The sequence below is a fragment of the Arachis stenosperma genome, chromosome 5, assembly GCF_014773155.1.
Source record: "Arachis stenosperma cultivar V10309 chromosome 5, arast.V10309.gnm1.PFL2, whole genome shotgun sequence".
Taxonomy (NCBI): Eukaryota; Viridiplantae; Streptophyta; class Magnoliopsida; order Fabales; family Fabaceae; genus Arachis; species Arachis stenosperma.
The window spans coordinates 84,275,618-84,289,527 of record NC_080381.1 but is presented as its reverse complement, the minus strand read 5'-3'; the positions used below and the strand labels follow the sequence as shown (position 1 = coordinate 84,289,527).

The 13,910-nt window shown below is 33.2% G+C and overlaps 1 protein-coding gene across 2 annotated transcripts; it reads right to left on the bottom strand.

Annotated features, from left to right (window-relative positions):
* Positions 1 to 720: 720 nt before the first annotated feature.
* On the bottom strand, positions 721 to 12,820 carry LOC130979555 (serine/threonine-protein kinase VIK-like). 2 transcript variants are annotated; one of them, XR_009086668.1, is made up of 12 exons: positions 12,295 to 12,819; positions 12,093 to 12,167; positions 7,318 to 7,434; positions 6,641 to 6,735; positions 5,979 to 6,099; positions 5,780 to 5,859; positions 4,975 to 5,034; positions 4,697 to 4,818; positions 3,103 to 3,188; positions 2,912 to 3,027; positions 2,022 to 2,263; positions 721 to 959 (listed from the first exon to the last, which is right to left on the bottom strand). XR_009086668.1 is itself a non-coding variant. In XM_057903016.1 (11 exons), the coding sequence occupies exons 1-11, from the start codon at positions 12,574 to 12,576 to the stop codon at positions 2,140 to 2,142; spliced, it is 1,278 nt and encodes a 425-aa protein (XP_057758999.1). In that variant the 5' UTR covers positions 12,577 to 12,820; the 3' UTR covers positions 1,261 to 2,139. The 2 variants fall into 2 exon arrangements, 1 of the variants encoding a protein (XP_057758999.1); XM_057903016.1 differs by lacking the exon at positions 721 to 959 and having other exon boundaries at positions 1,261 to 2,263; positions 12,295 to 12,820.
* Positions 12,821 to 13,910: the final 1,090 nt, after the last annotated feature.

The window sequence follows — 13,910 nt, the reverse complement described above, 5'->3', positions numbered from 1 at the left end:
GATGTATAAATAGAAGACTCTATTATTAATATAATTAGCTCAATAATTATTATATATATATAATAATATTATATGTTGTATTGTGTATATATATACAAAGATAAGAAAAAGTATTAAAAATAAAGAGAGAGAGATTTGTATTTGATACTATCTCAATATAATAAAGATGGTTAATATTGCTATTAATATTATATGTAAAGAGTAATAGAAAATAGAATTTAAAATACTTATAAAATAAAAGAAGAGAAAGAATTGTAATAGTAATATAAGGAGAAGGGTATTTGATTGCAACATAAAAGAGAATCGATCTCTTATTATTTGGTTGTGAGTAGTAAAAGAAAAGAAACTAAATACTTTATAATAAGAAAGAGAGAGAGGGAATATATTAGCTTTTTATTGCTGTGTGTTAACAACGGAGGTTAACCTCCTATTTATAAGCATATGGGAGGAATATTTTTCAACCCATATTAATTTCATTCTCTATTGGTAACATAAAACTGAGTCACTTGCATGGGCATCCATATCCTTTTATCACAACATGAAGTTAGTTTTGTATATTATAGTATTACATTTCATAGTAAATGTAAAAGGATTAGTTTTGAAGAAGGAATAATTTAGATAAATCGTTGCAGAGAATTAATAGTTATATTATTAATTGATTCATCACAAGTTTTAAAAATTCTTTGTTTTAGATATTTTTTAGATATTTTTATATATTATGTTACATAATTCTAATACTTAAATAAACATCTAGATATTTATTTTTACAGAACAAAATTATGAGAATTCTAGATATTTTTACAAATATAAAACATAATTAATAATTTAATTAAGATTATCTCAATTTAGCGAGAAAAAAATTGTCTTCCATTTTTTGCCTATGCAAATCCTCCATCGAAACATATGCATGCAGCATGCTGCAAGGGCTGATCCGCATAGTCCTCTATTGAAAGAAGCTCCTACAGTAAAATTTTGGCGAGGTAAATCTGATTAATAGAAGTCTAAACAAAGATTTGGCAACTATGCTATTTATTTTTTGGAGAAGTATCGGGACAACACTCCCACTAAAATCATAAACACCACCAACTAATAATTATTAATTTAATTTTTTTTTAAATTAAAATTTGAATAATCATCCGAAAACACATTTTGAATAATAAGGATTAGCAAACCCCCCCCCCCCCCTCCCACATCCACACCACACCACACCCCACCCCTGCTCCCCACAACCCCCCGCCGGACTCTCTCAAAACACCGCAGGCATTCTGGCTCCCACATGCGTCCGCAACTACCACACGCAGCCCAACCTCATCGCGCCTCCATCTCGCCCATCGCTGTAGGCAGCCCAGTCTCGTCGCGCCTCCATTGCACCGCTGCAGACAGCCCAGCTTCGGCCTCCATTTGCACCGCGGGGACTGCCTCTTCCCTCTGTCGCTGCTACTGTTCATCAGGCTTCACGTCGCTGCTACAGGGAGAAGTCGCATCAATGACAGGATTGCGGCACCCATCGCATCATCGTCCTCCATCGTGTCCCTCCGCCGCCGTCGGTCTTCTTTTACTCCTTCTGCGACTCAGGGCGCCCTCCACCTTCCATCAAAGCACAGCCTCCCAGATGTTTAGTTTTTATTGTACATGAACGTTTTGTTTTTATTGTACACGCATATTTCGTTTTTATTATACATGGATGTTTCTTTTAAATTCGATGGATATAACATTTTATTGTACATGGATGTTTTTTTATTGCTGCGCTAAGGTCCGGTGATTGCCGGCAACTTTGATGGGAAAGGAGAAAATAGGTTAATGGGAAAGGAGAAAAGTGTAATTGGAAGTAAGGATGGATAATATGTTTTTTTTTTGTTTAGTGGATCTATAGTGTAGCCCATTATTTACGTTGTTTACATTTCCTGTTGTCTATCTAGACCGCCCAAGAATTTTGATAAGAGAAATCAAACTCAGAAACTTAAAAAAAAGCCATAAACAATTCAAGATATCCTGCTTGCTCATTGTAGTAGTATACAAACCTCGAGAATTTGTTGGTTTTCCATGTTGGCTCTATTCACAAATCCTGCAGGCGGTAGCGAAGGTATTTTGTAATTGAAAATAATCACGAGTCTCTTGACATTTGAATGTTCCCATAGTTTATGAAGAGAACAAATGCCAGTGATGCTCTGAAGGTTTTTCTTTGATCTTCTCAAGCCGTTTAAGGATATCTAGGAAGGAAGGTCTTTGAGTCATGTCACCAGCCCAACAAAGCTCTATTAACCTGAGGGCATGCAAGGTCAAACTTCATCTTGTGTGATTACAAATTATTACAAGTCCAAAGATGCTCTGTCAAATAGTTAATATGCATGAGCATACATGATAGATATGATTCTAACATTTGATAACTTAATTTCCAGTGATCAGAATATGAGAGAGATCGTATTTAAGCTAGTAACACTAGGAATGCAGGATATTATGGTTAGACAAACAAGCAAGGGTAAATCATAAGTTTTTTTTTTTTTTTTTGTTTCCCATGATATCCTCCCGCTTGAGAAACCAAGAATTAATCTGTCGCAAATCGAAACTCCATTAAGGGTTTGCTGCATGCACAAGATAAGATTTAAACCCCACACTTACTTAAGCGGATTAATTATCTACCTATTAAACCAACCCATGTAGATTAGGGTAAGCGTAAGTTTATCATAGTAGTCTACAAAGTAGTTGGCGACAAGACCATAATTTCTGTTTTCCTTAATCTCATTCATTAAGAATCCGACTATCAAGGGCCGAAACATCTTATTAACACTATTAAGAGGATTCTTATCTAGTAAGATCAAGACCAAGAGTGATTTATATCAAAAAATCACATAGGAAGCCTGCAAAAGAAGAAAAAGAGAAATTGGATGAACAAATATTTAAAATGACTTACTGTCGTAGTTCAGGACCATAACCTTTCGCTCGAATAATTGGCCTGTGTCCCTCAGCCACATGCTTGGCTCCCTCATAAGGTTCTAAATTTGTAAATGGTGGTTCACCTTCAAGCATCTAATACATAAGAGTATGTCTTCAATTAGAACTGTCTAATTCTATCACACCACAGTATGAAGAAAGCAGAATTACCTCATACAAAATCATAGCAAAGGAGAACACATCAACCTTCTTGTCATATCTCCGGTGTTTGAAAACTTCAGGAGCCATATAGCGGTCTATATTTTTATTTTTATTTTTCACAGCAGAAAGAAGAACTTTAGGCACTGCATGTAGTGATTATTATTTGATTGGAAAATTCTGCACAGACTCCCTAACTCTATCTCTGTAAAATAGCCACTGAACTTTTTTAGATGAAAGGCTAAACTTTCCACACAACTTTTAAATGGACCCTTCATACATAGTTGAAGAAAACCTTTCACCATATGACTTTTATGTATTGATTGCACATGATAAATATCTTTAGAAAAACATTTTTACTTCTCTTCTAATACCGTTTTTCTAAATATTATTCTATATTTTCTATTTGGTTGAATATAATGTTGGCCCCTCAAAATACTGGGAATTTTGCTTTCGATTCCTTTAACCAAACAGGTTTAGGTGCACATATTTCCTAAAGTGTTTGGTTCACGACCATAAAAATATTTTGGTTGGTTTTTTGTCCTTAATTCCTTATACCAAAGCAATATATTTTCTTTAAGTTCATAAAAACTTATGATAATTAGATTTAGGTCCATAAAAACTGGCTTCCAGAAATCAAATAATCATACTTACTCAAGAACTAAAACCAATTAATGTTAGAAATGTTTGGACCTCAATCAAAGTGAAATTTCTATCGGGGCTAAACCAGATATTTTATGAAATGTTTGAATTGAGAAAAAAAAATATAAAAAAATGATAAAAAAATCTATAGCGATCAAAACCAAAATTCATAATACAAAGGTAGGGTAGACAAATGCAATTATGCAACCTTACCCCTTGCAAGAGGAGAGGGTATTTCTAGGATTTGCATGTGATGTCAGAAATTAAAAACAACAACCAACTGAACTTATCCTACTAGATTTGATCGGGTACATGGATCAGTCAGCTAGTGCCATACATTCTACCATAAACTATACTTATATTTAGTTAAAAAAAAAAAAGGTTAACTAACCAAATTTACCTTTAGTAAAAGACTTAAAAAGGCTATACATGAGGTGGTCAAAGGAGATTTATGTGTCAACAGTCTCACTATAGACTTGATATATGATAGGGTGCAATGACGCCGTTTGATCCATGTAGCCGACTCCACTTAGAGAGATAAGGCTTTGTTGTTGTTGTTGTATGGAAAAAGTTAGAGACTGTCATATGTATTGATCAACGCACACAAGTTGAGTGAGAAGAACTTTAGCTAATTAGTACATGGAAGGTTGTAATTTGCACATTTTAGGAAGTTTAAAGACCTGATTGCATGAGATGTAAAGCAAGATAAAGTGCAGAATGGGTCTATGCATTTTTCCCTTATTAATTTAAAGAGTAATGCTTGTTATAACCAACCTTTTTTCAGCCAACATCAGCCAACTTTTTTAAAATTACTTTTTTTTATCTTACATCTAAACCTTAAATCATAAACCCTTAACCCTAAATCCTAAATTATAAATGTAAACTCTAATGTTAACTAATGTTGGCTAATTAAAAAGTTGGTTTCCTATACTTTCTCTAATTTAAAAGAACTAAGAATACTCACAACTTCCAGTTTCACCAGTCATCTTGTACACATCATGAGAACTTTTGACTTTAATAAGCTTGCTAAGTCCAAAATCTCCTACTTTTAAATAGTCGGCACAAGAATTGACCAAAAGAACATTCCTGAAATTTTAGGGGGAGGTAAAAATTCAACATGTAATGAATATGGATATAAATTCCAGCAACAGAAATCTGGATGACATTAAACATAGTATGTGGCATGTCAGCCATTTAAGATAATATAATCTTCAATATATAAGATAGAAATCACCATGTTACCTTGGCTTGAGATCTCGATGAATTATAACATTTGGTTCACTGTGAAGATAGGCCATCCCTCTACAAACAACATTCACGAAATAAAGGTTACAACAATGGTTAATTTCAAAATGAACGAAAATAAAAGACACGAGATTAGTTGTCACAAACTCAACATGTCATTTTAATTGATTTTTGCATTTTGCTTATGTCAAAGTGGATACACATTACAAATCTATGGGATATACAAAATATTGTCCAAGAAAGAAGGGTGACTTGTGCACGATACTCTCGATGGGTATGAGGAGGGTAAATATTTGCATTCTTAATCCACATGTGCCCTTAGATTTTTCTTGAGATTTCTTGGAAGCTTCAAAAGTGGCTTTCGGAATTTTTTTGAGAAGCACGTTACATGCTCAGGATCTTCTTTCATTCATCCAAGTGTAAGGTCCTTTGAAAGATTTGAAGAGCAAACTGCCACAGTTTTCAACATTTCTTTCCTGACAACTTTGGTGGAATGGATAAGTGAAAGTAATTGTATTATTGTTGTAGTGTCAATGGCGAATCTCTGAGAAGCATAGAAGAATTAAACTAACAAGAAGTGTCATAGCCTTAGAGCTCCTCTACTCTCTAATAATCTATTGCAAATGATCACTCACACCTAAGTAATACTTTCTACCTTTGCTTTATGGTTAGTAATTCCTAGCTACCTTATGGGTCCTAATAGTAATTCCTTTGTTTTGCTGTATTCTTGTTCTTCTATTATCTATCAGAAACAAAATAATAAAAATAACAAGTGTAGGAAAATTCAGGTATGATATCATACCTGGCAATATCCATGGCAAAGTTGATCGCTGTTGAAGTACTAAGTGAACTTTTAACCTTGAGGTACCTATGAAGATCACCCTACAAATGGCACGAACTAGCAGTAGTAAAGTTTAACCTCAAAACTTGAGACTGCAAATGCTCAATACGTCAGAAACTAGGTGTCAAGTGGTGAAGCAGTATTATCAACAATTACATACCCCTCTTAGATACTCAGTAATCAACATTAGAGGCTTCCTATCAGTAACAGCTCCAAGAAATTGAACAACATTAGGGTGGCGAAGTTTCACTAGCAAATTAACCTCATGCCTGAAGTCCTGACTGCATAAAAAGTTAACAATAGAGAAAAGAGGATAAGTAACCGACTGACACATGACACAGCAGAGAAACCTTGGACAGAAAAGTATAATTTATTATAAAAGAAATACAAGCTCAATTAATTTGAGGTCCATTACTAACTCCCCTCTATACCACACTTTGTCTTTGATTTTTATTGATAAACAGATAAAAGTATACATGCTTTAGAACAATTCATTTTTCTCCCCAGGTGAAGTAGGTTCAACAAGAATAAAAAATCATTATATGGGCTAGATAAAGTAATGACTTGAAATTATTGTCAATTGGCCAGGGTCAAATTGTATTTGTCTAAACATAAAGAAACAATTTGATACAATCCAATTGTAAGGTACCAGATTAAGTTCCGGATTGAGAGTATCGAGTTTATAAGGCTATGAACTTAAAAAAAGAAAAAAAAAATAATAATAATAATAATAATTAGGTGGTGTGATTGTCCCAGTATTCTTATCATTCATTAGAATGCAGAGGCCACCAAACTAACAAACCGTAGAAATTACAATCTTACATCACCAATCTATCATCTGAAAGAGCTGGAAGAATGCGTTTGACAGCAACAGGTGTTCCACGCCAATGAGCTCTTAAAATCTCACCAAAAGATCCCTTCAATAGAGATACATCCTTAATAAGTTTACATCTCATCATTGGTATAAATGCAGAGTATTAGTGAAATTATAGAAGCAGAAAAAGAAAAAATAGAAAAGTAGGAACAAAGAAACATTGTACTGAAAGTAGAGTAAGCTAATGTAAACAAATTTGTCTATCTTTTATTAAAAAAGTAGAAAAAGAGTCAACTTTATCCAATGTTTTAAATGGACAGATTCCTTTTGATAATCATCCAACATGAAAAACCAAGACTGATAGAAGTTAAAGTGAAACAAAATAAATCATATTTTCACCACGAAGGTTGGTTATGCCAGACCTTACCAATAAAATATAAAATTCATGACGTGAGTCATGATAGAGTTGATTTATGAGTAGCAATTCCGGACGCACAACCCTACCACAAGCTTAATTATAAAAGAAATACAGGTCCCTTAAGAAAGAAATACAAGCTTAAAATGTTTGAGTAACAATTCCAGACTCACAATCCTACCACAACAAATAGCTGTCACAAGTCACAACACAGTGAGAATTACTAATTTGTTGGTAGGATCATGATACGACATGAAGGAAACAGAATACCTTTCCAATACAAATTGAATTCGAGAAGTCCAGCTCTGTAGGGTCAACTTCCCAATCACACCTGTTAGGCAATGGGGGTGGAACAGGCCTATGTTCTAAATGACTTCCATTTTGGCCCTGTATCATCAAAGTTAATACTCTGACATCCCCAACAGTAGGCATCCATCAGAATTTAAGGATCCTTTGTAAAGCAATCTTGGGTAAGCATGTATGATGGTTAATTATCATCAAAAGATCTTAAAACTGACAGCAAACTTCAACGGGAAACATTACTATTCCAGAAAGTATAGTGTGTCAAATATCAGGGAAAGCATTAAAGTAAATACCGATCAGAGCGATTATTCAAGAATTACATTCCACAACAGATTTTATACAATGATCCTAGAAGCACAGGAAGTTTAAAAGGAACTAGCAGACGTTAATAACCACATATTTTCACAAATATGAAAATCATTTTTGTTTTAAAAGAATTTGTAGTATAAGTGCTATATAATATTTATTAAATTTAATATTCACAGCTAAGATTTTATTAACTTGTCATATAGAATTTACACAATTAGATACACTGATTATAAATTAGATTGATCTGAATTTATTTTAAATTAATTTGATATTGGAATTCGAATCTTTAAAATAGACCGGATAAGAGCACAAATCTAATTAATACTAACTCATACCCCCATAAATACATGAGGGTTTCATGTCAATAAAACTCTGGAAAATGCAACTCTAAAGAAGAGTACCGAATTTTTCCAATGGAAAAGTATATAGAACCAACTAATAATCAGCCAAGAATGGAACAACATAATTAATTATAATTAGTTTTATTAATTTATAATTTAATTTATTTTTAAAATTATTGTTGACCATGTTCAAAACATAAGGAAAGATACGCTAGTGATAGGAGAGAATCACGGAACAAATGCTTTGATCATTCATTAGTTGGTCCCATATAATTAATTATGTTTTATTAATGCGTAACACATGAAACATAGAAATCATACCGAAAACCATCCAATTTACAAGAAAAAGAAACATCCGTGTGCCTATCAGTAGCAACATCCGGTTAAAGTCACCGGTGCCTCTGGTTTACCAATTGGCTGATTCTTGGCTTATATAAAATTGGTTCCCTAGTATTGTTGTTTTCCAATTCGTTACAATTATAAGTGCACTTTTTATTTTCGTTACATTACCAACACATTTTAAAACGAATAAATAAAAAGACCTATTCTCTCTCCCTTTAATAATAAAAAAAAAAACTATTCTCCATCTACAAGCGTTTTTTTCCATACAAGTATTTACAAGTCATTTATATTCACGTGCATTTATACACGCGCTTCGTGCCATTAGAGCAACTCCAATGCTGGGAAATAGAGACCCTTTTCTGACATATAGGGACCCAATTGCCGTTGGAGCAAAGAGAAAAGAGAGGCTCTTCATGGGGATCAAGGCTAAGAGTCCCTCTAAAGAGGAACTTGCATCAACCAATAAAATCATGCCATGTAGTAAATTAATAAAAAAATAAAAACATATTAGATATATATCTATTTAATTAATTGTTTATATTAACTCAATATCAAATATTATTTATATTGTTATATTGAATCATAATTAATTAAATTTATTTACATAAAAAATAAATTTAATTTTTATATATTATAAAATAATTTTTGGTTGGATTATTTATTTTTATTTGTAAAATTTAAAATATTAATCAAATTTAAGTTATCTATTTTAATATTTTATGATATTAAATTATTTTAAATCATAAATTTAAATAATATTATTATAAAAAATAATGATTATATTAATTTTAAGTATTTTAATTAATTAATTAAGTGGGACTACAACATGGACTAAAATTAGTTCCTTCTAATGAAGAAGAGAGAGATACTTTGAGTTCCTATTTACTGTTTATGACGGAAAAGCTGATGTGGAGTTACTTTTTATAACAGGTGGGCCATAAATAGGGATTAGGATGAGTTCCCTACTAGAGATGGTCTTACTGCACGTTCTTCTTCTTTTTCTTGTTACTTCTTCTTCTTCGTTATTTTTCTTTTTCGTTATTTTTCTCTTTCTCCTCTATCATCAGTTATCTCGTTGTTGAAGAAAAAGAATAATTCAGATTCAGATTGTCAATTGAACCAAAACGAAATTGATTATTGTTTTGAATTCAATCAAGTAGCTGAGGTGTGGTTCAATTGAGATGAAAAAATGTAGCATTAGAGAAAATATTTTTCTGTATTTGCAGCAAATTTTAGTGTAACATGAAGATATTTGGATGTATTTTAAGAATTTTGAGTATATTTTTATTCTGTTAAGTTCTGCATAATTCAAAACTCTTCCTCTTCCTCCTCTTCATCTTCTACTGCTTCTTTTTTTTCATCATCATCACCATCTTCTTCTTCTTTTCTTCTTTTTCTTTTTGTTTTAACTTCTCAAATTACTTTTTATTTTATTCTCTTAACAAGAATAAAAACAAAAAAAAATCAAACAAAGAAGAAGAAAAAACGCATAATGCTCCAAAATTACATGGAAGAGGATGAACTTACATTCATTTAACAAAAAAAAGAAAGAAATAAGAAAAAAAAGAAAAAAAATGCAGCATTAGAGGAAACATTTTTCTGTACTTACAGCAAATTTGGGTGTAACACGAATATATTTGGGTGAACACGAAAATATTTTGGTGTATTTTAAGAATTTGGGTGTATTTTTATTCTGTTAAGTTCTGTATAATTCAAAACTTTTTCTCTACCTCTTCATCTTCTCCTGCTTTTTTTTTTCATCATCATCACCATTTTCTTCTTCTTCTTTTTTTTTTTGTTCATCTTTTTCTTTTTATTTTACCTTCTCAATTTTTTTCTTGTTTTACTCTCTTAAAAAGAATAAAAAAATCAAACAAAGAAGAAGAAACACATAAATGATGCAAAATTATTTGGAAGACGATGAATTTACATTCATTTAACTAAAAGAAAGAAAGAAATAAGGAAAAAAAAAGAAGAAAAAAATACAGCGTTATAGAAATATATTTTTGTATTTGCAGCAAATTTGGGTGTAACACTAAGATATTTGGGTGTAACACTAAGATATTTGGGTATATTTTTAGAATTTTTGGTGTATTTTTATTCTGACAAGTTCTGCATAATTCAAAACTCTTCCTCTTCCTCCTCCTCATCTTCTACTACTTCTTCTTTCTCATCTTCTTATTTCATTTCTTATAATTCTTTTTGGGAGAAAAAATCAAACAAAAAAGAAAAAAAATACATAATGTTGCAAAATCAATAGAAAGAGGAGGAGGCAAAAAATGTAACAACAATAACATCAATAAAAAGAACCACAATGAGGATGAAATATGCGAAAAAGAAGAAGAAAGAATGCGAAGAAAAAGGAGGAGGAATACAAAGAAGAAGCAGAAGAAGAAGAAGAAGGAGAAGGAGGAAGAACGTGGAATACAAATGTTGAAGAAGAACCGTTTCTTATTTCGCGTTATTCAAAGTTGAGAAAGCGCGTCTTTACACGCTCTCTAAATTGAGAGTTATTTTTGTTAGACTTGGGCTAACTTGTATAGACTTGTATGCCAAAAAGACTTGTATGTGTAGTAAGTCTCTAAAAATAATTATAGTTACGTTAATTTTCAAAAAATAAAAAAAGTAAAAGCGGTAATTATTTTTAAAATAATTACAGTTACATTAATCTTTTAAAGAATAAAAAGTAAAAATGACCGTTATTTTGAAATGGAGGGAGTAACTGACTCATGCATATCATGATTCATGAATTATGAGAGTCTAGGGATGTTAATGGGGTAGGACGGAAGCGGGGATGTTTCTGCTCCCCATTCCCGTTCCTAGATTTGCTCCTCGTTCCGTCCCGATTTTTTGCCGTGGAAAAATATTGCTCTCCATCTCCATTCTCTACAAGATCCTATTTTCTGCGAGGATCGCATTTTCCTTCTCTCTGATAGTTCTGACTAATTATTAATTTCCATAGGAATAGAACTGAAAGTATTTATCTTATACAAAAATAGTAAGATTTTACACAAAAAGTATAAATGACAAGATGGTAATTTCTTTCAAAATGACACAGTAAGAGACGCCACGGCGACCCAGAGCACAGAACAGTGGACGAAGTGGGGGATGCAGCAGCAGCAAAGAGAATGGACACAACGACAGAGTTGTGGAACGGAACGCCACCAATATAGAAAACGACACGGGAAGAGTAATGGAACGGTGAGGGGTGACAATGCGGTGAGACGGGAGAGTGGCGAGGAAGTGGCTACAGAGAGATTGGATGGAGTATGAACGACGCTAGAAATTTATGAATTAAAGAAGGATTACGAATTTTGAGTTTCTATATATATATATATATATAATGTGAAATGACTAAAAAACATATATGAGAAATAAACTATTAAAGACAATTAAGTAAATTTATGAATTTCAAAGATTAGCAAAAATAGAGATTCTCGCTTGAAAAAATTTTTCACCGTCAGATCGAGATAGTCCCCGTAGATTTCAGGAGTTTTGCCATCTCTACGAGAGTCTCATATCAATCTAGAATTCCGTTTTCGACTCCCATCCTCATCCCTATTAGATACCCTTAAAAAAAATCACATAATCAACCAAAATAGCAGTAATCAAAACAAATGACGCACATTGCCATGAAAACCTATCTACACAAATTTCACATGGAACTATGGTGTTCCTTTAATCCTCCTTTTTTTTTTTTTTTGGGTTCCAAACCAAAAGATGAATGCAGAAGTAGGAAATGCAACTTACGTAAGACAATCCTCCACGTAACTTCAAAAGCTCAATCACTGAATTCCTCTTTGCTCCTTCCGCATCAGCCAGGGGCTTTCAATCCAAAATAACACCACAAAATTTATGAATATTCTGATATTACATGAAATAAACCTCACAAAATTAACACCAAATTTCAACAAGACAGAGTATCGCGAGAAAGAGATAGAGAGAGTAATACCGTGTTTCTCCATCGGTCTTGGGCGTTGACGTCAGCACCAAACTCTATGAGGCAGCTGGCAACGTCGGCCCAGCCGTGGAGGGAGGCCACGTGGAGGGGCGTTCGGTTGTCATAGTCACGTGCATGCACGAGGGAGGGATCCTCTTCTAGAAGCTTCCGAACCGCCGCGGCGTCGTTATGGTGCGAATGCCAGTGAATCAGCGACGTCCTGCTCACCCGTTCCTTCTCCTTAGCCTTCTCTCTGTACGACGCGGACGTGTCTCCGTCAGAGGTGGTGTCCATCGCCGATCAAGATAGAGAGGACGATCGATATTACAGTTATGTTAGGCGGAGTGGTGGCTTTTTCTTTGTATTTTATTTTTTGAGCAGCGGAAATTGGTTAGTACGAAATCAATGTGGAAATCAAATTCAAATGAGATTTTGATGAGAAATGAATTTGATCTAGTTTCTTTTGTGATGAAACTGTGATTGTGAATATGTTGTTTATCTTGTCCATTATTGGTCTTCAACTTTTACTAATTCAACCGAATTTTTATTTTCGCTTCCTTCGCCATAGAGAAATTATTAGTTGCTCCATCCAATTAGTTTGTAGCATCAGGAATTCAGGATAGAATTTATTTTTAACTAGTGTTTTTGCACATCTTTAAAAACTATATCCACTTTGTTTTGACATTATACACCATAACAAAAAATTAAAAAATTTATACAATTAAATTATTTTTACAAAAAAATTATATGAAAAAAAGTTCCTATCAATATATAATAAATATTTGAAAAAAATATAAATATAGATTAAAAAGATAACTCATGAAAATTAAAAACTAAATTAAAAAACTAAAAAAATTATGCATATAATAATATATTTTTATGTAAATAATATTAGAAAAATTATTTTTTAATTATATTTAACAATAATTTTAATGTATTTTTTATAATTTTATGAATTTATTAAATTATGTTATTTTATTGATTTTATTTTTTGTAGTCATAAATGTAAAAAGAGAAAGAATAAAAGAGGAAAGAGAGAGAATGATAAAGAAAAAGGCAAGGAGAGAGGGAGTTTATTAACTTTAAAAAAAATTATTATAATTATTGTTACGGATCCGGCCCACGGATCCCGGACCCACGACCAAGACCCGAACCCGGCTTACCGGGTCAACCCATCTCGTCTTTCTAGAAGGCCCCAAATCGGCCCTCTAGATCTTCTAACTAACTTTCGAATTCAAACATCTCCCTTATCTTAAGCAAATAAGATAAGATAAGATTATCACCATCACCTATAAATAGAGGACCCAGATCCCTCCAGGTATTGATTCATCACACACACCTTATACCTCTTAGATCTATTCTGACTTGAGCATCGGAGTGTCTTTGCAGGTACCTCCCCTCCGCTCCATCAGGGCCGTCCGACATCCGATCCGACTCGCAGGTTCCCGATCCTCCTCTCAACCCGTATCAGAAGCATTCTGTACATTGGCGCCGTCTGTGGGGACCTGCAACAATCAGACCGGATGGAGGGCATCCTGGAGGATAACCCATCAAGCCAGGACGACTCCCAACCGCGACGTCCGATCTCAGAACACCATGAAGCCACAAACCAAGCAAAAATAGCAAGC

What these genes read in the sequence shown, in the direction of transcription:
- LOC130979555 (XM_057903016.1), bottom strand. Translation starts at nt 12,576, where the DNA reads ATGGACACCACCTCTGACGGAGACACGTCCGCGTCGTACAGAGAGAAG. An exon ending in ATTCAATTTGTATTGGAAAG is followed by an intron (nt 6,736 to 7,317) that starts GTATTCTGTTTC and finishes TCTCTATTGAAG; the next exon opens with GGATCTTTTGGTGAGATTTT. An exon ending in TTGCTATGATTTTGTATGAG is followed by an intron (nt 3,028 to 3,102) that starts GTAATTCTGCTT and finishes CTTATGTATTAG; the next exon opens with ATGCTTGAAGGTGAACCACC.